Here is a 26728-nt window from a genome sequence, read left to right as displayed (position 1 = left end):
GCCCTACTCAAGCTATTATATATATTGCATCCAGGGTGATCTTTTCAAAATAGAAATCTGACCAGAAATTGTCCAAGTGGCTTTTAGTATAAAATGTCAAAATCCTTACCAATGGTGTTCACAGTCCTGTCTGGTCCAAGCCTTGCCTCTCTCTCCACCCTCACCTCACACCACTCTTGCTGTCTGTACACTGGCCACAGTGCCCAGCTACCATGCCGTGTCCTCCCAAGTCTGTACACACTCTTTCTTCTGCCTGTAGTGTTCTTTCTACCCCATCCTTTATTTACTCCTACTCTTTATTTCAGCTCTCAGCACAAGAGTCATTCTTTCAGGAAAGCCTTACCTAAGTTAAATCTGTTACCTATTAGAACCAGAGGCCTGGTCTTCAGTGTGTTTGCACATCTGCAATTTTACAAATATGCATTTGTAATACATACTTCACAGTCATAATTCTCCTTAATGAGTCAGTAAGCTGCAATAATACAATATTTAGCCAATATTGATTGTTTTCATTGCTTGGATCTGTGCGTGGCACACAATAGTTGATTTAAAAAACCATTACTCCCTGAGGACTTCCCTGGCTATCTAGTGGTTAAGACTCAGTGCTTTCAATGCAGGAGGCATGGGTTTGATTCCTGGTTGGGAATCTAAAATTCTGCATGCTGTGCTGCACAGCCAAAAATAACTTTGTTTTTTTAAAATTTTATTATTATTATTATTTTTTATTTTTATTTTTTTCCCATCTATTTTTATTAGTTGGAGGCCAACCAATTCAAAACATTGCAGTCGGTTTCGTCATACATTGACATGAATCAGCCATGGAGCTACATGTATTCCCCATTCCGATCCCCCCTCCCACCTGCATCTCCACCCGACTCCTCTGGGTCTTCCGAGTGCACCAAACCCAGGCACCTGTCTCATGCATCCAACCTGGGCAGGTGATCTGTTTCACCATAGATAATGTTCATGCTGTTCTCTCGAAACATCCCACCCTCGCCTTCTCCCACAGAGTCCAAAAGTCTGTTCTGTACATCTGTGTCTCTTTTTCTGTTTTGCATATAGTGTTATCACTACCATCTTTCTAAATTCCATATATATGTGTTAGCATACTATAATGTTCTTTATCTTTCTGGCTTACTTCACTCTGTATAATGGGCTCCAGTTTCATCCATCTCATTAGAGCTGATTCAAATGAATTCTTTTTAATGGCTGAGCAATATTCCATGGTGTATATGTACCACGGCTTCCTTATCCATTCGTCTGCTGATGGGCATCTAGGTTGCTTCCATGTCCTGGCTATTATAAACAGTGTTGTGACGAACATTGGGGTGCACGTGTCTCTTTCAGATCTGGTTTCCTCGGTGTGTATGCCCAGAAGTGGGATTGCTGGGTCATATGGCAGTTCTATTTCCAGTTTGTAAAGAAATCTCCACACTGTTCTCCATAGTGGCTGTACTAGTTTGCATTCCCACCAACAGTGTAAGAGGGTTCCCTTTTCTCCACACCCTCTCCAGCATTGATTGCTTGTAGACTTTTGGATAGCAGCCATCCTGACTGGCGTTAGATGGTACCTCATTGTGGTTTTGATTTGCTTTTCTCTGATAATGAGTGATGTTGAGCATCTTTTCATGTGTTTGTTAGCCATCTGTATGTCTTCTTTGGAGAAATGTCTGTTTACTTCTTTGGACCATTTTTTTCATTGGGTCAATTATTTTTCTGGAATTGAGCTTCAGGAGTTGCTTGTATATTTTTGAGATTAATCCTTTGTCTGTTGCTTCATTTGCTATTGTTTTCTCCCAATCTGAGGGCTGTCTTTTCACCTTGCTTATAGTTTCCTTTGTTGTGCAAAAGCTTTTAAGTTTCATTAGGTCCCATTTGTTTATTTTTGCTTTTATTTCCAATATTCTGGGAGGTGGGTCATAGAGGATCCTGCTGTGATTTATGTCAGAGAGTGTTTTGCCTATGTTCTCCTCTAGGAGTTTTATAGTCTCTGGTCTTACATTTAGATCTTTAATCCATTTTGAGTTTATTTTTGTGTATGGTGTTAGAAAGTGTTCTAGTTTCATTCTTTTACAAGTGGTTGACCAGCTTTCCCAGCACCACTTGTTAAAGAGGTTGTCTTTTTTCCATTGTATATCCTTGCCTCCTTTGTCAAAGATAAAGTGTCCATAGGTTCATGGATTTATCTCTGGGCTGTCTATTCTGTTCTATTGATCTATATTTCTGTCTTTGTGCCAGTACCGTACTGTCTTGATGACTGTTGCTTTGTAGTATAGTCTGAAGTCAGGCAGGTTGATTCCTCCAGTTCCATTCTTCTTTCTCAAGATTACTTTGGTTATTCTAGGTTTTTTGTATTTCCATACAAATTGTGAAATTATTTGTTCTAGTTCTGTGAAAAATACCGTTGGTAGCTTGATAGGGATTGCATTGAATCTATAGATTGCTTTGGGTAGTATAGCCATTTTGACAATAATGATTCTTCCAATCCATGAACATGGTATGTTTCTCCATCTGTTTGTGTCCTGTTTGATTTCTTTCATCAGTGTTTTATAGTTTTCTATGTATAGGTCTTTTGTTTCTTTAGGTAGATATACTCCTAAGTATTTTATTCTTTTTGTTGCAATGGTGAATGGTATTGTTTCCTTAATTTCTCTTTCTGTTTTTTCATTGTTAGTATATAGGAATGCAAGGGATTTCTGTGTGTTAATTTTATATCCTGCAACTTTACTATATTCATTGATTAGCTCTAGTAATTTTCTGGAAGAGTCTTTAGGGTTTTCTATGTAGAGGATCATGTCATCTGCAAACAGCGAGAGTTTCACTTCTTCTTTTCCTATCTGGATTCCTTTTACTTCTTTTTCTGCTCTGATTGCTGTGACCAAAACTTCCAAAACTATGTTGAATAGTAGTGGTGAAAGTGGTCACCCTTGTCTTGTTCCTGATTTCAGGGGAAATGCTTTCAGTTTTTCGCCATTGAGGGTGATGCTTGCTGTGGGTTTGTCATATATAGCTTTTATTATGTTGAGGTATGTTCTTTGTATTCCTGCTTTCTGGAGAGTTTTAATCATAAATCGGTGTTGAATTTTGTCAAAGGCTTTCTCTGCATCTATTGAGATAATCATATGGTTTTTATCTTTCAATTTGTTAATGTGGTGTATTACATTGATTGATTTGCAGATATTAAAGAATCCTTGCATTCCTGGGATAAAGCCCACTTGGTCATGGTGTATGATTTTTTTAATATGTTGTTGGATTCTGTTTCCTAGAATTTTGTTAAGGATTTTTGCATCTATGTTCATCAGTGATATTTGCCTATAGTTTTCTTTTTTTGTGGCATCTTTGTCTGGTTTTGGAATTAGGGTGATGGTGGCCTCATAGAATGAGTTTGGAAGTTTACCTTCCTCTGCAATTTTCTGGAAGAGTTTGAGTAAGATAGGTGTTGACTCTTCTCTAAATTTTTGGTAGAATTCAGCTGTGAAGCCATCTGGTCCTGGGGTTTTGTTTGCTGGAAGATTTTTGATTACAGTTTTGATTTCCTTGCTTGTGATGGGTCTGTTAAGATCTTCTATTTCTTCCTGGTTCAGTTTTGGAAAGTTATACTTTTCTAAGAATTTGTCCATGTCTTCCATGTTGTCCATTTTATTGGCATAGAGGTGCTGGTAGTAGTCTTTTATGATCCTTTGTATTTCAGTGTTATCTGTTGTGATCTTTCCATTTTCATTTCTAATTTTGTTAATTTGGTTCTTCTCTCTTTGTTTCTTAATGAGTCTTGCTAATGGTTTGTCAATTTTGTTTATTTTTTTCAAAAAACCAGCTTTTAGCTTTGTTGATTTTTGCTATGGTCTCTTTAGTTTCTTTTGCATTTATTTCTGCCCTAATTTTTAAGATTTCTTTCTTTGTGCTAACCCAGGGATTCTTCATTTCTTCCTTCTCTAATTGCTTTAGGTGTAGAGTTAGGTTATTTATTTGACTTTTTTCTTGTTTCTTGATGTAAGCCTGTAATGCTATGAACCTTCCCCTTAGCACTGCTTTTTCAGTGTCCCATAGGTTTTGGGTTGTTGTGTTTTCATTTTCATTCGTTTCTATGCATATTTTGATTTCTTTTTTGATTTCTTCTATGATTTGTTGGTTATTCAGAAGCGTGTTATTTAGCCTCCATATGTTTGAATTTTTAACAATTTTTTTCCTGTAATTGAGATCTAATCTTACTGCACTGTGGTCAGAAAAGATGACTGGAATGATTTCAATTTTTCTGAATTTTCAAGACTATATTTATGGCCCAGAATGTGATCTATTCTGGAGAAGGTTCCGTGTGCACTTGAGAAACAGGTGAAGTTGGTGATTTGGGGGTGAAATGTCCTATAGATATCAATTAGGTCTAGCTGGTCCATTGTGTCATTTAAGGTTTGTGTTTCCTTGTTAATTTTCTGTTTAGTTGATCTATCCATAGTTGTGAGTGGGGTATTAAAGTCTCCCACTATTATTGTGTTACTATTAATTTCCTCTTTCATACTCGTTAGCATTTGCCTTACATATTGTGGTGCTCCTATGTTGGGTGCATATATATTTATAATTGTTATATCTTCTTCTTGGATTGATCCTTTGATCATTATGTAGTGTCCTTCTTTGTCTCTTTTCACAGCCTTTATTTTTAAGTATATTTTATCTGATATGAGTATTGCGACTCCTTCTTTCTTTTGGTCTCCATTTGCGTGAAATATTTTTTTCCAGCCCTTCACTTTTAGTCTGTATGTGTCTCTTGTTTTGAGGTGGGTCTCTTGTAGACAGTATATATAAGGGTCTTGTTTTTGTATCCATTCAGCCAGTTTTTGTCTTTTGGTTGGGGCATTCAACCCATTTACATTTAAGGCAATTATTGATAGGTGTGGTCCCATTGCCATTTACTTTGTTGTTTTGGGTTCCCGTTTATACAACCTTTCTGTTTTTCCTGTCTAGAGAAGATCCTTTAGCATTTGTTGAAGAGCTGGTTTGGTGGTGCTGAATTCTCTCAGTTTTTGCCTGCCTGTAAAGCTTTTGAATTCTCCTTCATATCTGAATGAGATCCTTGCTGGGTACAGTAATCTAGGTTGTAGGTTATTCTCTTTCATTACTTTAAGTATGTCTTGCCATTCTCTTCTGGCCTGAAGGTTTCTAATGATAGATCAGCTGTTATCCTTATGGGAATCCCTTTGTGTGTTATTTGTTGTTTCTCCCTTGCTCCTTTTAATATTTGTTCTTTGTATTTGATCTTTGTTAATTTGATTAATATGTGTCTTGGGGTGTTTCACCTTGGGTTTATCCTGTTTGGGACTCTCTGGTTTTCTTGGACTTGGGTGGCTATTTCCTTCCCCATTTTAGGGAAGTTTTCAGCTATTATCTCCTCGAGTATTTTCTCATGGCCTTTCTTTTTGTCTTCTTCTCCTGGGACTCCTATGATTCGAATGTTGGGGCATTTCACATTGTCCCAGAGGTTCCTGAGGTTGTCCTCATTTCTTTTGATCCTTTTTTATTTTTTCCTCTCTGCTTCATTTATTTCCACCATTTTATCTTCTACCTCACTTATCCTATCTTCTGTCTCCGTTATTGTACTCTTGGTAGAGTGTTTTTTATCTCATTTATTGCGTTATTGATTTTTAATTGACTCTTTTTCATATCTTCTAGGTCTTTATTAAACATTTCTTACATCTTCTCAATTTTTGTCTCCAGGCTATTTATCTGTAACTCCATTTTGTTTTCAAGATTTTGGGTCATTTTTATTATCATTATTCTAAATTCTTTTTCAGGTAGATTCCCTATCTCCTCCTCTTTTGTTTGACTTGGTGGGCATTTTTCATGTTCCTTTACCTGTTGGGTATTTCTCTGCCTTTTCATCTTGTTTAAATTGCTGTGTCTGCGGTGGGCTTTCTGTATTCTGGATGTCTGTGGTTCCTTTTTATTGTGGAGGTTTTACCCAGTGGGTTGGGTTGGACGATTGGCTTGTCTAGATTTCCTGGTTAGGGAAACTTGCGTCAGTGTTTTGGTGTCTGGATCTAGATTTCTTCTCTCTGGAGTGCAGTGGAGTGCCCAGTAATGAGTTTTGAGATGGGTCTATGTGTTAGGTGTGACCTTGGGCAGCCTGTATGTTGATGTTCAGGGCTATGTTCCTGCGTTGCTGGAGAATTTGCTTGGTTTGTCTTGCTCTAAATCTTTTTGGCTCTTGGGTGGTGGTTGATTTCAGTGTAGGTATGGAGGCTTTTGGACAGTCTCTTATTACTTGATGTTCCATGTAGTCAGGAGTTTTCTGGTGTTCTCAGGTTTTGGGCTTAAGTCTCCTGCCTCTGGATTTCAGTTTTATTCTTCCAGTAGTCTCAAGACTTCTCCAACTATACAGCACTGATAATAAAACTTCTATGTTAATGGTGAAAAGATTGTCCCCCGTTAGGGAGACCCAGAGAGGTTCACAGAGTTACATGAAGAAGAGGAGATGGAGGAGGAAGATAGAGATGAGCAGGAGGAGAAAAAAGGGGGGCTCAAGAGGAGAGAGACAGATCTACACAGTTGTCTGTTTCCAGAGTGTTCTCCATAGCCCAGACACCCACAAAGATTCACAGAATTGGATTGGGAAGAGAAGGGGAAAGGAGGAAATAGAGGTATTCTGAAGTAGAAAACCGAGAGTCAAGATTGGGAGAGAGTTATCAACACACTCCTGAATAAAAATGGGAACTGAATATTGGATTCTTAAATGTTCACAATTTATATCATATACTGAAAAACAATGATTAAAAATCTAGAGTAGAGATTAGACTCTTAAAATACGATGTTAAAAACAAAAGCCAAAAATCAAAAAAAATTTTAGAAATATATATGAAGTTCAGTTTAAAAATAGGGCTTCTCTTTTTTTTTGCAAGGTTATAGTGTAATGAAAATGAAAATTAAGGAGTAGTAGAGCAGTAATAGGACTTTAAAAGGAAATAAGAGAAAAAGAAAAATAGAGAAAAGAAAAGAAATAGGAAAAAAAACAAGAAAAAAATTTTCCTAATTAAAAAAATCATAGAAATCTGTGAAAATGAAAGTTAAGGAGTAATGGGGGAGTATTAGGGCATTTTAAAAGAAAATAAAAGGAAAAAGAAAAAAGAAAACAAAAAGTAAAAATATATCTAGGAATTTCTCTGGAGCTGTTGCTGTCAGTGTGGGTTCGGCTCAGTTTCAGATAGCTCCTCGTTCCAACTTACACTTCTAGATATCTACAGGCCCCTTCCGGTGTAGTCGGTGTTTTCTATAGGGATTTTAATCTGTTGCACCAGTCCCTTCTGAAGCGGTTCCCTTTGTTTATTTGGCTTCTGTTTGCCGGTCTCTTCAGTGCCTAATTTCCGCCCTGACTCAGGCGGGCGGAGGTGGTCTCTTATTCAGGTTGCTAGTTCTGTCACGCTGCTGGGAGGGGCAGGTGCTGTTTCTCCCGTTTACGCTGCTCAGGCTCCCGGCTGTTCTGTATGGAGCGTGCCCTGCGCTGCGCGCTGTTCCAGCTCTCGGGTGTTCCACAAAAGCGCGGAACAAAAACCTGTGCCTGCTTTTTGTGCCTTCCCCGTCCAGGCGGCTCAGGCAGCCAAGAGCTTGACAGGCGCACTCTCCCTGGGTGTGGCGTGCCTTCTCCCCTCCGTGTCCCCAGCCCCAGTCCCTGCCTGCGCTGGCCGGTCGGGTGCCTGCGCCCTGTGTCTCGCCACGACCCTCCCAGCGGTCTTTGATTAGAAACTGGAGGCCTGTTCGCAGTGCGATAGGGGATGCCGTCCTTGGAGCCGAGCCTGTCCCTTTCCCCTACCCCCTGCCTCCTGCCTCCGGCGGGGCTGGGTCGGACCGCCGCCTGAGAGCTCTTCTCTGGACTTGCTCAGACCCTTTGTTCTGCGAATGGCCGGCAGTGTGTTGGGGCCGGTTAATTATCTCTCTCTCTCTCTTGCTCTCCCACAGTTTAAGTTGGTAACTCACAAAAGCTCCCTCCGATTGTCCTCAGGGCACTCAGGCCTGGTCCTTACCCTAAGCACTGCCACCCGCTCCTCTCCCTTCCGCCCCCACTTGCTGTTGGCGGATGCGGCCGTCTGGGGTACTTTTCTGCTGGGAGTTGCTTTTAGGCTCCTAATCTGTGGGTTTTGTTTATTCTTCCCCTCCCAGTCAGGTTGCCCTCCGAGATTCAAAAACTTCCCCCAGACCCGCCAGTGCGAGGGTTTCCTGGTGTTTGGAAACTTCCTCTATTAAGACTCCCTTCCCGGGACGGATCTCCGTCCTTAGCTCTTTTGTCTCTCTTTTTGTCTTTTATATTTTGTCCTACCTCCTTTCGAAGACAATGGGCTGCTTTTCTGGGTGCCTGATGACCTCAGCTAGCAATCAGAAGTTGTTTTGTGAAGTTTGCTCTGCGTTCAGTTATTCTTTTGATGAAATTTTAGGAGGGAAAGTGGTCTCCCAGTCCTATTCCTCTGCCATCTTGGCTCCTCCCTATTTTTTTATTTTAAAAATGAAAAAAAAAAAAAAAAAGAATACTCCCTGAATTAATGAATAGCACTCATTTTCCTCTCTTCATCCTAAATCTGCAGTGCCTCCATAATAAGGACTAATGTCATAGCCCTTTATCACTTGCCTTTAATAAGCCCAGCCTTTGCCCTCAAGTTCCTCTTACCTGGAATGATCACTTGGCTTCCTTGCATCCAACCCAAATCCAGCCTTTGTGGTTCAGCTTTAGCGTTTCTTCTCCAGAGCTTCTGAAAACCATACTGGTCTTCACAAGGCATCTTTGTTTGTGTAAACTTAGGTCTCACCACCCCATTTCATACTTCATTATTTAATGCATTGCCCTGTTGTTTTATGAACATTGGCCAATTTTCCCAGTTCACTTACAAGTCTCATAAAGACCAGATGAATTCTGTGTCCTCTATGTTGCCCTGAATGGTGCTAACAAGCTGGGCAGATCTTCATTGCATGTGAATTGAAAGGTTTACATCTCTGATTTGCAAAATCTTCTCACATCACAACATAGTAAGGGGCAAAAAAGATTTGCTGAAAGAGTATAGTATACGTCAAAATACTAAACTGCAAAAAGAAGTTCTGGAAAGTTTCTAGAATAAAAGTAAATGCATCTGGGGCTCAAACAGAAGCCTAAGGAATTTTAGTCCTTGGCTTCTTCCATGGGCCTATCCTTTTGAGAATTCACAGTTCTTAGGCTGAAGGAGACAGTCTGACACAGGCACTGGAAAGCTGAAATACTTTCTTCAAGGTTTAAATCAATGATAAAGACATTTCAAGTCATCTTACAATGACTCTCTTGACCTCTACAGGCCACAATTCACACATGCTACTGTGCAGCTTTAAGCATCTTTCTCCTGTAAAATCTTTAGGATTCCAAGGTATTTATTTAATAATTAAGTTGACTTTAAATAAGCTTTCTAAGAAATATTTGGGATGAAAATTTAAGGCAGCCAAATTACTCCTATGCTCAGCCATATGAAAAACAATCCCATCTGAAGTCACTTGGAAGGTAATACCAGGAAATAATTTTCAGCACTACAAGACATATTAAGATGTTCAGTTGAAGTAATCTACTAGCTTGAATAAAACAACTACAGAATGCTTAAGACTATCTGCATTGCCTCCTAACAGCACTGATGAGAAATTTATTAAGTGAGTAACCACCAAATCTTCCTTCATTACACAGTTATAACAGATGGGTTATTAATTTTATCAGTTGTCACTAAAGTAGGGAAAATAAATTTCTAAGATTGAAAAAAGATGATTCACGTGTTTTTCTAAAATGTAGCATTTAGTGGCAATATAGAAATTGGAAAACTCAAAAATGATTTGTATTTATAAATACCCAATGCACATTGATGGCATAATTATCAGCTGTTAACACAACATGTTTATATTAAGATATAAAATGCAAGGGACTCTTGAGAGTCCCTTGGCCTGCCGGGAGATCAAACCAGTCAATCCTGAAGGAAATCAAATCTTGAATATGCATTGGACGGGCTGTTGCTGAAGCTGCAGTTCCAATGCTTTGGTCACCTGATGCAAAGAGCCAACTCATTTGAAAAGACCCTGATGTTGGGAAACGTTGAAGGCAAAAGGAGAGGGTTTGGCAGAGGGTGAGATGGTGATATAACATCATTGGCTCAATGGACGTGAATCTGAGCAAACTTGGAAATAGTGGAGGAAAGAGGAGCCTGGCTTGCTATAGTCCGTGGGGTCACAAAGAGTCAGACATAACTCAGTGACTGAACAGCAGCACCACCACCACATTAAAATGCAAAATGCATACAGTGAAGTACATGTACAGCTCCATGAACTTTTACATATGTATTCACCCATGTGACAACCAACTGCATTAACACATAGAACATTTCCAGTCAAGAAGAAAGCTCCTGCCCACCTTTCCCAGTCAACGCTACCACCTGCTACAAGGTACTTATTGTCCTGATCTCTGTCACCATTGGTTAGATTTTTTTTGGCTGTGAAAATATGTGTAAGTGAAGATATACATTGTATATCCTTTTGTGTCTGGCTTCTTTTCTCAACACTTATCCATCTTGCTGTGCATATTCATAGCATGTTCTTTTTCATGTTTGGCAAAATTCCATTGGATAATCACACCACAATATATTTATCTGTCCTCTGTCCATGGACATTGAGGTTTTTCTAGTATTTTATTATTATGAATAAATATGCTATGAATATTCTTGTACATGTCTTTTGATGAACAGAAGTACTCAATTCTCTTGTGTGAGTATAGCCAAGACTGGGATTGTTGGCTCAAGAGTGGACCTATTTGTGAACTGCCAAAAAGCTTTCTCAAGTGATTGAACAGTAATATATTTTAATTCATGAAAAGAGTTTGTGAATACAAGGTAAATACTATTGCATAGTCTAAGTTGTGCCTTTTGTTTCTGGTTTATTAATGTGAATCAACATGTAAAAAATACATTGTTTTACATAGGTACAAAAAGTTGACCAGCTCAAGTGCTGGTTGGAATTAAAGGTGAAATGATATTGAAAATTTCATTTAAAAAGTTTAGTTTTATTATTATTATTATTAAATAATAGCAAATGAAGCAACAGACAAAGGATTAATCTCAAAAATATACAAGCAACTCCTGAAGCTCAATTCCAGAAAAATAAATGACCCAATCAAAAAATGGGCCAAAGAACTAAACAGACATTTCTCCAAAGAAGACATACAGATGGCTAACAAACACATGAAAAGATGCTCAACATCACTCATTATCAGAGAAAAGCAAATCAAAACCACAATGAGGTACCATCTAACGCCAGTCAGGATGGCTGCTATCCAAAAGTCTACAAGCAATCAATGCTGGAGAGGGTGTGGAGAAAAGGGAACCCTCTTACACTGTTGGTGGGAATGCAAACTAGTACAGCCACTATGGAGAACAGTGTGGAGATTTCTTTACAAACTGGAAATAGAACTGCCATATGACCCAGCAATCCCACTTCTGGGTATACACACTGAGGAAACCAGATCTGAAAGAGACACGTGCACCCCAATGTTCGTCACAACACTGTTTATAATAGCCAGGACATGGAAGCAACCTAGACGCCCATCAGCAGACGAATGGATAAGGAAGCCATGGCACATATACACCATGGAATATTGCTCAGCCATTAAAAAGAATTCATTTGAATCAGTTCTAATGAGATGGATGAAACTGGAGCCCATTATACAGAGTGAAGTAAGCCAGAAAGATAAAGAACATTATAGTATACTAACACATATATATGGAATTTAGAAAGATGGTAATGATAACCCTATATGCAAAACAGAAAAAGAGACACAGAAGTACAGAACAGACTTTTGAACTCTGTGGGAGAATGTGAGGGTGGGATATTTCAAAAGAACAGCATGTATACTATCTATGGTGAAACAGATCACCAGCCCAGGTGGGATGCATGAGACAAGTGCTCGGGTCTGGTGCACTGGGAAGACCCAGAGGAATCGGGTGGAGAGGGAGGTGGGAGGGGGGATCTGCATGGGGAATACATGTAACTCCATGGCTCATTCATGTCAATGTGTGACAAAACCCACTGCAATGTTGTGAAGTAATTAGCCTCCAACTAATAAAAATAAATGAAAAAAAAAATAAAAAGTATGCAGAAACAAACAAATTAAAAGTTCAGTTTTACAAAGGGGTATTAAATAATTAGAACTGTAAGTTCTGACATTTAGTGAATTACTCTTCCCTTTACAGTGTTGGGAATTAATGTTTGGAGATGAAAATTAATGGTAATTTAGGAAAATGTGTTAAGAAACATGTTTGCTTTGATCAAACACGAAGGCATTGTTCAAAGCATATACATGAAAAGGGATGATTTGAGCTAAAAATAATATTTTATCAAATGATTGTAACTTTTACCTCCTATGCCTGATAAAAATAACATTCTGATATCCCAGGCCCATACCATTGTTTTTTTGTCTATTTTTATTTTGTTCTCATAAAGCTATAGAGTATTTTTTTCATGTGACCAGGAATTGTCTGCTTGCTTTCACTGTAATTTGCCTGCCTCTAATTTATAAGTTCTTTTGAAAGGAAGGTGGGTCTTTATCTGTAGACAGGGATTGACAACTGAAGAGCACTAACTTTTCTAAGCAGAGACACACACAGAGGTTTCATGTCATGTGACTCTGAATGTGAAATAAGAGGTAATTTTGCTTTTTTCTGTTCCAGTTATCTCAAGGATCTCCAGAACCAATTGAACCCAACTTTTTCACAGCAGATTACCACTTATTGCATCATTCACTGGGTGGAAACAGCCTGTCCTCAAATGACCCAACAGGTAACAGTCTTCAACACAGGAAATCTGGCTTTCATGGAGAAATTGGTTGTTTGGATCAACAGCTGTCCTTAAAAGATTATCTTTGACTTAAAATGAAAATAGAGCTTATTTTGATTATCTGCGGTGATAGTTGGAAGGGACATACAGTAGGAATCTAGAAATTCCGTCAGAGTTATTTTACCCACTTGTGACAGCTTCCTCCATCATTTATTAATACCATAAGCAAACAGAATCCGTGTGGGTAAATTGAATTTCTTTTTATTTCTTCGTATCTGATGATGGGAAATCAAATGCCCCAAAGCATCTAGGGACATAAAAAGCAGATATGAAGAGTTTGATTAAAACAGAAAATTTGAAACTCACCTGAAGAATCCAAATCATACGCATTTGATGTGTGTGTGTGTGTGTGTGTGTGTGTGTGTGTGTGAAAATTTCACTTAGGGAGGCAAAATAACAGGGATTAAAAGCACGTATTCTGTAAACCTGAATGCCTACATCCAAATCTCAGCTAAACCACTTAGTAACTGACCTTGAGAAAATTATTTGACTTCACTGAATCCCAGGTTTTTTGCCTATAAAATGGGAATAGAAATGGTACCTACATTTTAGGATTATAGCAAGGATCAGTGTAACTATATAAAAATATGCTTAGCCAGTATGTAGGGACTCAGCATAAGGACCTTCTTGTGATATTTGACCCCCAGAACAGATCTTCAAGCTACTCTGAGGCTACAGAATTCCTAAGTAATTTTTGAATCCCTGTAAATTATAGTTACATCTCTCAGTAGAGCAGACAGATGTGAAGCTTTTATGGTTAAATGAAGACTTTCCATCTCCTCAGCCAAAAAGAATCTTCAAGTCTTCTGTGCTTTTGTTGTTGCCTAATTTAGGCAAATCATGTCATGTATTAATTATCGAACTTTCCCTAAGTCTTGGACTCCTGGGATAAAGCTAACCTGGGTTGGTAAAATTTCATTTAAAATAGTCCCTGAGAAATCTCTAAGATAAAAATAAACTGTTATCTAAAGTCATTTGCTTTTATTTATTTTTAATTGAACTACAGTTGATTTATAATATTGTGTTATTTTCAGGGATATAGCAAAGTGGTTCATATATATATATATATATATATATATATATATATATATATATTCTTGTTTCAGATTCTCTTCCTTTTCCATTAAAATTTATTACAAGATACTGAATATCCCAGTGCTATACAGTAAATCATTATTATTCATTTTTTATATAGTAGCATGTATGGGAGCTTTCCTGTTAGCTCAGGAATCCTTAAGAATCTGCCTGCAGTGCAGAAGACCCAGGTTCTATCCCTGGGTCAGGAAGATCATCTGGAGAAGGAAATGGCAAACCACTCCAGTATCCGTGCCTGGAAAATCCCATGGACAGAGGAGCCTGGCAGGCTGCAGTTCATGGGTCGCAAAGGGTCAGGCGTGACTAGTGACTAACACACTGGGTCACTATGTATCTACTAATCCCATATGCCTAATATATCTCCCCCTCTTTCCCCTTTGGTAACCAGAGGCTTGTTTTCTATGTCTATGAGTCTGTTTCTGTTTTGTAAATAAGTTCATTTGTATTATTTTTTAGTTTCTACATATAAGTGATATATAAAATTTGTGTGTGTATATATACACACACACAATGGAATATTACTTATAAAGAGGAATAAAATATTGCCATTTACAGCAACATGGATGGACCTAGAGATGATCATACTAAGTGAAGTCATCTGCTTTTCCAAGCATCCTCCAGGGCAGGTTGGTCAGTCACAGGCCAGACTTCTTACCACAGCAGATGTGCTGAGTGAGGAGCTCTGCTGAAAATCTCTCAGAAGCTGGGGCCTCACCCCAGAGCAGACCAGCTGTGTCCCTTGTCATGGCAGAAGGGGCAAAACCAAAGAGAGCAGAACCAAGGAGCACTTTGGGCAATGCCTTTAAGCTAGACTTGAAAAGCAAGCTGCCAGGACTCATATCTTCATGCATCCTCTTAACCTTCACTCACTTTTCTCTCTCCTAAGTGGCAGGGGAACTCCCGGGCCTCCACATGAGTAGGTGTGGATTGACTGGAGTGGAAACTGGTCAACATTACTTTGGGTGGTGTCGGGGAAGGTCAACGTGCTGGTGTATCATACTCATGCCAAACCTCAAAAGAATTATTGTCCTCCAATTTCAAATGTATTTTACTTCTGGCAACCATAGGAAATGGTCAGATCTTTGATGTAGTTCAGTGGCTATTTCTGCCTTCCTCTGAGAATTTATTCTCTTTCTAGAACATATCTACTCTTTTTGCTGATGGATTGGGGAGAGTTTCTTAATTTTTTTTTTTTTTTTTGCTTATCTGGAAATTTATGCTTAGAATCACTCTTCACCTGTCCTTAACACACACACACACACACACACACACACACCCCTAACTTAATTGGCCAATTTACACCATGAGCAATTCCTGTAAATCTTGTGTATTATTTTGTGATCACCACTCTAAAAGTCAAGATAATTTGGAATGTGTTTGTAAGTACTCATTTTCATCATTAAGATACTGACCTGTTTTCATTGCATGTGAGTTCTAATTGCCAGTACAACTTAAGAAAACATAAGCCAAATGTCAGACTTTTCATAATTTATCTGTTTCCAGGTCTACCTTCTAGCTTTGATTTGGAGGAGGGGATAACATATGAACAGATGCAGGTGAGGTTTTTGCACTGCCTCTGAATGATTTTATTTTGTTGCTTTTAATTCAGTACTAACCTGATTTTCTTTTAACGTTAGACTGTGATTGAAGAAGTCCTAGAGGAAAGTGGCTATTACAATTTTACTTCTAACAGGTGAGATCTAGAAATGTGAAAATTCAACATAGACCATTGGATTTAATTTCTCTATCCTTGATTCCAGAGGTTCCACACCCCACCCCCCCCACCTTTTCTTTTAAACACTTTTGTGAAATAGCTTGGCTCAGACTTGATACAACTGTGGGTAGAATGTATGTTCCCCATCTTTTGTATGGGTGCAGTTGCTATATTCTTAGTTGAAAAAGAGTGATAGCTTAGTAGTAACTTACTCCCATAAAAAATGAACATAATGAAATGGAAAAGTATTTCTACATTTTAAAAAAACTAAACATCTGTCCCATATTGGAAGAACCATAAACTCAAATTTCCATAACTAAAACCTACCCATTATTTGTATAGAATGCAAGGGGGGAAATCCACCTAAACAAAGAATTGCTTCTAGTGAATTTAAGATATGTTTGTGGGAGAAGGATTTGTTGTTATGTGTTCCCTTTTGCTTACCCTAAATAAGAAACTTCAATTTACTGGGGCTGTGTGTTATCTTCTATAATAATCATCATTGGTGCTCTAAAAATGTACTGTATTTTATCAATTTCATTTAATTCTAGATTTCTGCAATTTTACTGTTGGGCACAGTTTGGGGCAAAAAGATTTGAGTACAATTAGTTTATTTGAGAGGCAATCCCAAGAAACTCTGCTAGGGGATTGAAGAAATAATTCAATAAAGCCTTCATTTTCAAGCAAGTTGCCATTGTGGTATGTGGAGCTTGATCACGCTGTGGAAATCTGAGAGCCAGTGGAGAACGTGTGCTTCAGTTCTCCCACTCGTAGACTGAGGAAGCTGGGCTGGTATTTATCTCTAATTTCTGTTAGTCATTTTTTGAGTACTTTTTCCCCAGGAGATGTTAGTTACCTGGGATTTCTGGCCTTCTGTAAAGGTGGACACAGTAGATTCTAGAGGCCAGAGGAATCCTCAGGAAATGAAATTCAGGTGTTGGGGACTGGGCACAAGGTTGGCATGTTTGAAGTCCTTTGAATGTGGGGGTATGGACACTGATTTTGTCTGCTGTACATGAGCTGTCCCCTCATAACAGAATCACCACACTGGACCATGAGTAACCACTTACATGTCCTATATGAACAAAACTGCTTTAGGAGGCATGGTTCTATGGAGTTTATTTTCCCTAACTAGCCCTTTCTACCTGGATGAACTGCCTTCCTGTCTAGCTAATGAAGGTATCTGGTGACCACTATTTAAATTATTCTAGAAATCTTCCCCAAAGATAACTGTTAGCCATGGAAAGAGAAAGAGGTCTCAAGAACATCCTATCAAGATCATTATATGGAAATTAGACTCATTTTTGAGGTTAGTTCAGTCTCCAACCTTTTTTCCCTCCCTGTTTCAATGAGTTGCTCTTATGAATCACAGATAAAGTTATTCAACTGCTTGCTCTTTTGGCTTGACAACATATTTCCAAAATACTATCTTTGGATGTTTAATTTTATTATGATTTGTAACTACAGAGAAATGATGAGTTATTCTTATTTACCAAAGGTATATTGTTGATAGAAATCACCATATCCATAATCACTCACCTTCTCCCATCTCTGGAGGGATTTTGAATTTTCTTTCTTTCCTCTTGATCTGAGTACACCCAGCCTTCCATGGATAATACAAATGTCTCTGTTCTTTACTCTTGGCAGCTTATTATTTCAAGTGCCCTTGGCTTGTAATGGGGCAAAAGTTATACTAATCACTTTTTTAATCTGCATTTTCTCAAAGACTCAGGATCATGGGCAATGAATACTTCAAATTTATGCAGGAAGTCAACTAAATATAATGAAAAACCAGGTGTGTCAGGAACTTAGGAAAGCTCTTACAAGAGCTCTTATGTTTTTCTTTGTTTAGAATAATTTCAGTCTTATTTTGAAATTTATTTTTATCCTTTTCAATTCTACTATTACTAAGTTTAAAAAAAAATCAAACATTGGGACTTTCCTGGTGATCCAGTGGTTGAGAATCTGCCTACCTATGCAGGGAACCCAGGTTCAGTCCCTGGTTTGGGAAGACTCCCCATGCCACAGGGCAATTAAGCCTGCCTGCCACAACTACTGAAGCCCACATGCCCTAGAGCCTGTGTTTTGCAACCAGAGAAGCCACTGCAATGAGAATACTGCACATCGCAACTAGAGAGTAGCCCCCGCTCGCCACAACTAGAGAAAGCCTGTGTGTAGCAACGAAGACCCACACAGTCAATAAATAAATAAATAAATAATTTTTTTTAAAAAAATCAAGCATTACTTCTACTTATAAAGACATATTCCTGTACTAAAAGAAATTGCAGATTTTCTTCTTATGGTAAATAGATAATAAGATGCTGTGCTGTAGTTAGTCACTCACTTGTGTCCGACTCTTTGAGACCCCATGGACTGTAGCCCACCAGGCTTCTCTGTCCATGGGGATTCTCCAGGCAGGAATAGTGGTGTGAATTTCAACTCCCTCCTCCAGGGGATCTTCCCAACCCAGGGACTGAACCCAGGTCTCCCACATTGCAGGTGGATTCTTTACCATCTGAGCCACTAGGGAAGCCCAAGAATACGGGAGTGGGTATCCTATCCCTTCTCCAGGGGATCTTCCCGACCCAGGAATTGAACCAGGGTCTCCTGCATTGCAGGCAGACTCTTCACCAGGTGAGCTATCAGGGAAGTCCAGATATTAAGATACCTGATAACAAAGGTGAAGAGTTATTTATGGTTATTTTTGGAATTGTGACTAGAATACGAACGTATGATTTAAACAATCAAGTTAAAGCAATATATGGTGGAAATGACATCAAATTTTCTCAAAATGCCCCAAATTAAAATGAATCATCCACTTAGAAATCTGTATAACCATAATACTCCCTTCTCAGTTTCTAATAGCAGTGATAGAATATATAATTGGGCGAAAGAGTTTTCAAGCTTTACTAGTAAAAGTAACCCTGAATTGTGCTTAACGCCATTACTTGTTTACTGATATTCCCATTTAATTTCCAAGAAATAAGTCAGGCTCCACATGGAATGACCTAATACTTCATAAACTGAAAATGCTCATAATTCCAAATAGGAATCAAATTAGCTGTGGCAGTCATGATTTTTCCATAGTCAAAGGGTGAGCGTGAAAGTTGCTCAGTCGTGTCTGACTCTTTGCAACCCCATGAACTATACAGTCTGTGGAATTCTCCAGGCAAAATACTCGAGTGGGCAGCCTTTCCCTTCTACAGGGTATCTTCCCAACCCAGGGATCCAACCAAAGGTCTCCTGCATTGCAAGCAGATTCTTTACCAGCTGAGCCACAAGGGAAGCCCAAGAATAATGGAGTGGGTAGCCTATCCCTTCTCTAGCAGATCTTGAACTGGAGTCTTGGATTCTTTACCAACTATCAGGGAAACCCTGACTCAAAGGGTAGTGGGTGCTAAATGTCACAGAACATGTAGAGGTAATTAGAATCAATACTTAGAATCAGTAGAGTCTGTTTTCCCAAATAGGTTTTGTAAATATGCAGTATTATCAAAGATGACAATAGATATTCCCTGAATAAAGTTTCCTGACCACATGTATTTGGGGAATCCTGAATGTACATTTTTCTGTTTGGGGAGAATGTTGATACACATGACTATATTGAAGACTTTGAGATATACTATAGCAAAGAAGTCTGTTTATCTTGTTTACCCTAGTGATTCTTCATATTTTTACCTGGAACATAAGTTAAGATAGCCTTCCTTAGAATGTGGTTTGAAAAATGAAACATTGTTTTAACTACTCCACCAGTATCTATTCAGATCTGCTATTGTTATCATCATCTTAATCTTCATCACAGTCACCATTGCAAAATGTTAAGTGATCTTGATTAATCACCATGCAGAGAGAATTACATACATAAGTGTTGTATTATTCAAGTTTACAACTTAAGGCTGTCAGTCAAACCTATACACATGTCTACAAAGCATCAAGGCAGCAATTAAAGCACTAAGCCAAGATATGTCACATATCAGCTTATATTACAGGGTTCATATTTAGTTAGAAATAGAGAGGTGCCATTCTCGAACTGAAAGTCTCAGCAGAAGGCCATCATCTAGCTACTAGCTCTCTTTGGAGGAGATACATAGAAGTGTTTAAATAATGGTGAGGCTTCTTGGGCAGGGGGTAGGAAAAATGTCTCTGGCACAGCATGCTGCATTAGTTAAAGAAAGAGGTAACAGAAACAGCAACAGGGAGCCCTAACCCAAATGAGGGATTTGGGGAGGGGAAGTAGGACTGAGTTGAGAGTGCAATGCAAATAAAATAAAGTCAAAACAAACTGGGCCCGCCTTGAAAAGTGAAAGTGAAAAGTGTTAGTCACTCAGTCATGTCCAACTCTTTGCAACCCCATGGACTGTAGCCCACCAGTCTCCTATGTCCATGGAATTCTCCAGGCAAGAATACTGGAGTGGGTAGCCATTCCCTTCTCCAGGGGATCTTCCCAACCCGGGGATTGAACCTGGGTCTCCTGCACTACAGGCAGATTCTTTATCATCTGAGCCACCAGGGAAACCCAGGAAAGCCCTAGGAGGGCTCTATTTGTGGCCATTTGCAGAGTTGTATGATTAAATATATTTTTGTTGTTCAGTCGCTCAGTTGTGTCCAACTCTTTGTGACCTCATGGACTGCAGCACGCCAGGCTTCCCTGTCCATCACCATCTCCTGGAGTTTGCTCAAATTCACGTCCATTGAATTGGTGGTGCCATCCAACCATCTCATCCGCTGTTGTCCCCTTCTCATCTTGCCTTCAATATTTCCTAGTAACAGGGTTTTCCCCAATGAGTTGGCTCTTTGCATCAGGTGACCAAAGTATTGGAGCTTCAACTTCAGCATCAGTCCTTCCAATTCAGGGTTGATTTCCTTTAGGACTGACTGGCTTGATCTCCTTCCTGTCCAAGGGGTTCTCAAGAGTCTTCTCCAGTACCACAGTTTGAAAGCATCAATTCTTTGGCACTTGGCCTTCTTTATGGTCCAATCCATACATGACTACTGGAAAAATCATAACTTTGACTATAAAGACCTTTGTCAGTAAAGTGATGTCTCTGCTTTTTAATACACTGTCTAGGTTTGTCATAGCTTTTCTTCTAAGGAGCAAGTGTCTTTAAATTTCATTACTGTACTCTCTGTCCACAGTGATTTTGGAGTCCAAAAAAATAAAGCCTGTCACTGTTTCTATTTTTCCTCTTCTCTTTAGTTCCTCTTCCCTTTCTGCCACTGGGGTTGTGTTATCTTCATTTCTTAGGTTATTGATATTTCTCTCAGCAATCTTGATTCCAGCTTCTGATTCATCAAGCCCAGCATTTTGCATCATGTACTCTGCATATAAGTTAAATAACTAGGGTGACAGTATACAGCCTTAATATATTCCTTTCCCAATTTTGAACCAGTCAATTGTTCCATGTCTGGTTCTAATTGTTGCTTCTTGACCTACATACAGGTTTCTCAGGAGGCAAGTAAAGTGGTGTGGTATTCCCAACTCTTTTAAGAATTTTCCACAGTTTGATGTGATCCACACAGTCGAAGACTTTAGCATAGTCAAGGAAGCAGAAGTAGATGATTTTCTAGAATTCTCTTCCTTTTTCTATGATCCAACAATTGTTGGCAATTTGATCTCTGGTTTCTCTGCCTTTTCTAAACCCAGCTTGAACTTCTGGAAATTGTTGGTTTCATGTACTGTTGAAGCCTAGCTTGAAAGATTTTGAGCATTACCTTGCCAGATTGTGAAATGAGCACAGTTGTATGGTAGTTTGAACATTCTTTGGCATTGCCCTTCTTTAGGATTGGAATGAAGACTGGCCTTTTCCAGTACTGTGACCACTGCTGAGTTTTCCAAATTTCCGGGCATATTGAATGCAGTACTTTCACAACATCATCTTTTAGAATTTGAAATAGCTCAGCTGGAATTCCATCACTTCCACTAGCTTTGTTCATAGTGATGCTTCCTAAGGCCCACTCAACTTCATACTCCAGGTTGTCTGGCTCTAGGTGAGTGGTCACACCATTTTGATTATCTGGGTCATTAAGATCTTTTTTGTATAGGTCTTCCATGTATTCTTGTCACCTCTACTTAATATCTTCTGCTTCTGTTAGATCCATACTATTTCTGTCCTTTATTGTGCCCATCTTTGCATAATATATTGCATAAAAATATATTTTACACACATTAATATTTAGCTTTCTCACCAGAATGATACCACCTAGCTTGCCTTAATTATATCACTGTTGTTATGAGAGTAAAACTGTTCAGTTTTGTGGGTGAATAGAGGATGAGCATATCACTCAGGGCCTGGCAGGCTACAGTCCATGGGGTTACAAATATTTGGACATGACTGAGTGACTGAGCCCAACACAACACAGCACACATTAATATTTTATTTTTTAACAATGAAATATGTGTTGAGCTAAAAAGAAATTATTGATTCAACTTGCTTTGCTTTAAAATAGGCATTAAGTGTACAAGCTACTTTGGATAGGCTTTAATTTTTTCCACTATAGAATTATCAGTTACTATTAAGTTTATAATTTGAGAAAGACAGTGTCAGCACTGAACTTAAGCAAAAGGCAGGTTTCTAAAAACCTCCCCATTTTATGCTTAGAATCAACATTTTATTCATTTATTTACTTGTATACCTGAGCTACTGCTTTTGAAATTGAATGTGTGAACTAAAATATTTGAGATTGTAGAGAACTCTTTCTACTTCTGAATGTTCTAGATATCACTCCTATCCATGGGGGACCAAGAATTATCCAACCAAAAGATGAAAGTGCTGCACTTTAAACGGACCTGGTTTTCCCAGTGAAGGTCAAGTTCTGGACTGAAACTGCTACTGGCAAGATGCCCACAGCTTGGGTGATACTTCAAGAGTATGGAAGAGAAAAGACCAATATGCCACAGCGCCTGCAGGACCTCTTTCTGGAGATCCAGTGCTATGAGGCTCCATCCTTGGGATACACAGATATGGGATGGCGGGGCTTCCAGTGTACTCCTGGGAGAAACTGCTGTAGAATTCATCTATGAGAAGAAAACTCGCTCGTTGAAGGACTTTCCTCCAAGTTAAAAACAAAACAAAAAATGACATATTTTTCAAAGAAATACCTTTTACTTAGAATTGCTGAAGCTATGTTTAAAGGCATCTAGCTTTCTATGTATAAAAGATAGTTTTAGATAAAGAAAATTATAGAACTCAGAACAGTAATATTGGGTAATTCACTGTATCCATCAATTTTTTAATCGTAAAAGAAATTCAGAATATGTGATTGAAATATTGTGTAGTTTTATTTATTTGTTTTACTGAAAAGATTGTTTTTCCCTTAACCATCTGGGTGCTAGTGGTCTTGGACTGTGATATAGTGTGGACAGTATTTGTGACCTTGCACAGCCTCTGGGAATACCTGTCAGATTGTCAGATTTAAGTTAGACCAATAGAAAGTATGGATGTACAGTATGTGTACATGTGTGTGTGTAGGGGTAAGAGGGAGGTTTAGATTAAGCTAATGCTTTGCTGCTAATCACACTCATAGTGTCTTTAGAGCACTTTGAAGAGTCATGGAGTCTATGAAAGAGATGCAATATTCCATATTCTAAGTCTCTAGCTAAAATTACCTATATTGCTTTCAAGTTTTTATTGTTTGAGAATTTGAGATGAAAATAAGTTATATAATAAAATATAAGTTTCTTCTTTATTCATTGAGGTGTCTCTGGAAAAGAGAACTCAGAATGCCGAAACAGTGTCCCATTCCTGTGTGGGGATAATTTATGGGGAAAATTCTCATAGATTCTTATTGGACTAAAAAGTCTCTTCTACTGGCTTCTTATAACTGGTGTAATGTCAAGAAATTATCACCAAATCAGACTGCACTTCTAACTATGTAAGGATTTTTTTTTTAAGTTAATCAATCTGTTTAGTTACTTTTGGCTGTCCTGGGTCTTCATTGCTGCATGCAGTCTTTGCCTAGTTGCAGCGAGTAGGGACTACTCTCTAGTTGTGGTGCACAGGCTTTTCATTGCAGTGTCTTCTCTTGTTGCAAAGCATGGGCTCTAGGGCACGGGAGCTGCAATAGTTGCAGCTCACTGGCTTTATAGTGTGGACTCAGTAGTTGTGGTACTTGGGCTTAGTTGCTCTGTGGCATGTGGGATCTTCTTGGACTAGGAATCCAATCAGTATCCCCTGCATTGCAATGTGGACTCTTAACCACTGGACCACAAAGGAAGCTCTTCAAGGAATGTTTTAAATCTAAATAACTAGTAATCCAGAAGCTGGAATTATGCTTTTTATTTACTCCTAAATTCTAGCTTCCCTGGTGGCTTGGAGGGTAAAAAGTCTGCCTGCAATGCGGGAGACCCAGATTCGATCCCTGGGTCAGGAAGATCCCCTGGTGAAGGAAATGGCAACCCACTCCAGTACTCTTGCCTGGAAAATCCCATGGACGGAGGAACCTGGTAGGCTACAGTCCATGGGGTCGCTAAGAGTCAGACACGACTGAGCAACTTCACTTTCCTTTCTGTCTGATTTACATTGATATATTTTTAGTATGATCAAATAAAATTTAGTACAGTGGTTGAAACACAAATATCTTTTCTATAGTATGGGGAAATCTCTTAATGTGAATCCATATTATTTTTGTAATTAGTGTATTTAGTACTTAAATTATATCCAATTCTCTTTAACTAGTGCCTTTGAAAATTGCCAACGATTCTTTCCTTTAAGCCAAATTCATAATTTCAAAGACACTGTAATTAACAGTAATAGGTGAGAATACAGCAATAAAAAATTTTCAGTTTTAGCTTTCAATCATATTAATCCACATGTGAAATTTACATATGAAATCAAAAGGTTATGATAGTGTTGATTTAAACCAGAAAAAAATTGTATTTCTATTCCAGCTTAATTTGAACCTGCACAATTATTTTTTATCTTTCTTCATGTATGGAATGGGCACATGTCTTTGTTGTACAAGAGGCACAGGCCTAGAGGAGAATAAATTTTCATTGTGACAGAAGTCAGTACCTAGAGATAAACCAAGATGTAGGGTGAAAGTTTGAACCGTAAAGTCCTTCTACAATGGTGTAGAAAAGATTAGTATTCAGAGGTCACACCATGGTAAGAGAAGAGAAGCTGTTTATTTGAAGATGTTTTTAAATGCATATAGTTGACCTTATTGACCAGAAAGGGAGCAAAATATTCTTTCTATGTTACTAACTCTTCTAAACCATAAAAATGGCATTTATTATGCTAGAAGTTAGTGAAAATGAACAAAAATAAGCAAATGAATGTCTTTTTCAATAGCAGTGTTAGGCCCATCAACTCTACGCTGATAGATGCATTCTTTTGCCAAAATAGTATATTCTTAAACTACCATAGTCACTGAATCAGCATTCTCCCAGTGCAAAAACCAAGATTTTAAAAGGTTAGATAATTGTGAAGGAAGCATTTTGTGCAGGGGGCCACATCTCAGCAGTGAGGTTAGCAAAGAAGGACCTATCCCAATAAAAACAAGAATCATCCTTCTGTTTTGACTATCTAAACTGTCTTTTAGTGCAAAGAGATTGTTACTTGAACTTAATAGGTCTCAATCTTTTCCTGATTACATTTACATTTTTTCTCTTCCTTTTATATACTTTTAAAATGATTTGTTGTGCAATGAAATCCTGTGAACTCATCTAATATTCACTGAAAATTTATATGAGACAGAATATGAATCAGTCTTCTCAGGTCATTTTTATATAAATATTTCAGTTTATTATGTGTTGATCCACCAGGTCCACCTGAATATATGTCCTTGAAATTGTCATTTCATTTTTAAAAGCAGAATATTTCATTCTCAGGAAAGTGGCTGTAGGAGGCATATGTGCTTGATATTTGCTAACTTTGTCTTCTTTCAGATGTGTGATATTTAATTAGAGCTCTTCAGAGAATAGTGAAATGGACACTAGACCCAGAGCTCATGGGTGCATTTCAGAAAACTTCTGGGAAAATGCTGCTGAGTTTTGTGTGGACATCTATCTGTTTCTGGGTGATGTGTGTGCATCTGTTTTGGCATCCTAAAGCAGAATTAATTAAGAAACATTGTTATGAATTTTACCCAAATGTTGGAACTGAATTGGAGTTAAAATCTTCCTAGAGATACCACCTATGACTTATTAAATATAAATACTATGAATTTTGATGTTCAAAAACTAAATAGGACTTGTTAATTATGTACAATTCCAGCAATATCATCAATTAATTACCACTCACATTTAACATGGGTGATGGTGACAATATTGCTTAGTGAATTTCACCAGTATTAGTATGCATAGAATCTACATCATTCTTTTTGATATGCAGAATTGAAAAATATATTTATTGCTATGACTCTGTTTGAAATGGTGAGGAACCATGCATATCAAGTATGCTGGATTCCTTTTGAAATGGCTTCAGTTTCTGTATGAAGGCAGGAAAAAAATTTAAGCTACTTTTATTGTTTTTGCCTTTACTTTGTTTATGGTGTATATTCATGAGCACAGAAATCAGCTGGAGAGACAAGCATGGGCATCAGCGCTGACTCAGCTTCTCAGCACAGGGAGACTCAACTACAAAGGGCTCCCAACAAGGGAAGCCCAATACTTCTGTTTGCCAGCCTGGGCTCTTTGAATGAAATTCCATCCAAACATGAAATTCTTCATGTTCAACAACTAAATGGGATAGCAAGTGTAGTTTACAGATGACTTTATGAAATTTTTAGATTGTATGCTTTGGTGGACATTTACATAGCTTTGAATGGATTATTTTTCCAATTGAAATGTGCTGCTAACAATGTGCTCACCTTTGAATGCTGTTTTCTATATTGATAGGAGGACACAAAGGTCTCAGGGGAACAACTTTGTGATAAAGAAATTCTTGTGTGTGTCATTACAGTTAAACTGCACGATGTAAATATGACTATTATGTTTACTTACAGTCCTGCCATGATGTTTTGAAATTTGCAAGGGGGACAGGAAAGGTTTTATGACTCTGACTGGGTGACTCATGGCTATTTCAAATTCACATGCCCTCAGGGACTATGAGCGAT

At 38.3% G+C, this 26728-nt stretch overlaps 1 protein-coding gene across 6 annotated transcripts in view; it reads left to right on the top strand.

Moving 5' to 3' along the window:
• NEK10 (NIMA related kinase 10) overlaps positions 1-24158 on the top strand; it is a 322723-nt gene extending 298565 nt beyond the window's left edge. For all 6 annotated transcript variants that reach the window (XM_061127634.1, XM_061127631.1, XM_061127638.1 and 3 more), the window contains 4 exons: positions 12699-12807; positions 15463-15515; positions 15597-15652; positions 22390-24158. In XM_061127634.1, coding sequence (XP_060983617.1) covers positions 12699-12807; positions 15463-15515; positions 15597-15652; positions 22390-22438 — 267 coding nt within the window. In that variant the 3' untranslated portion in view covers positions 22439-24158. The remainder of the gene's footprint in view (positions 1-12698; positions 12808-15462; positions 15516-15596; positions 15653-22389) is intronic.
• The last annotated feature ends 2570 nt before the right edge of the window (positions 24159-26728 follow it).

Source organism: Dama dama, chromosome 24 (assembly GCF_033118175.1).
Source record: "Dama dama isolate Ldn47 chromosome 24, ASM3311817v1, whole genome shotgun sequence".
NCBI lineage: Eukaryota > Metazoa > Chordata > Mammalia > Artiodactyla > Cervidae > Dama > Dama dama.
The sequence above is the reverse complement of the archived record's forward strand: the minus strand, read 5'-3'. Positions and strand labels throughout refer to the sequence as shown.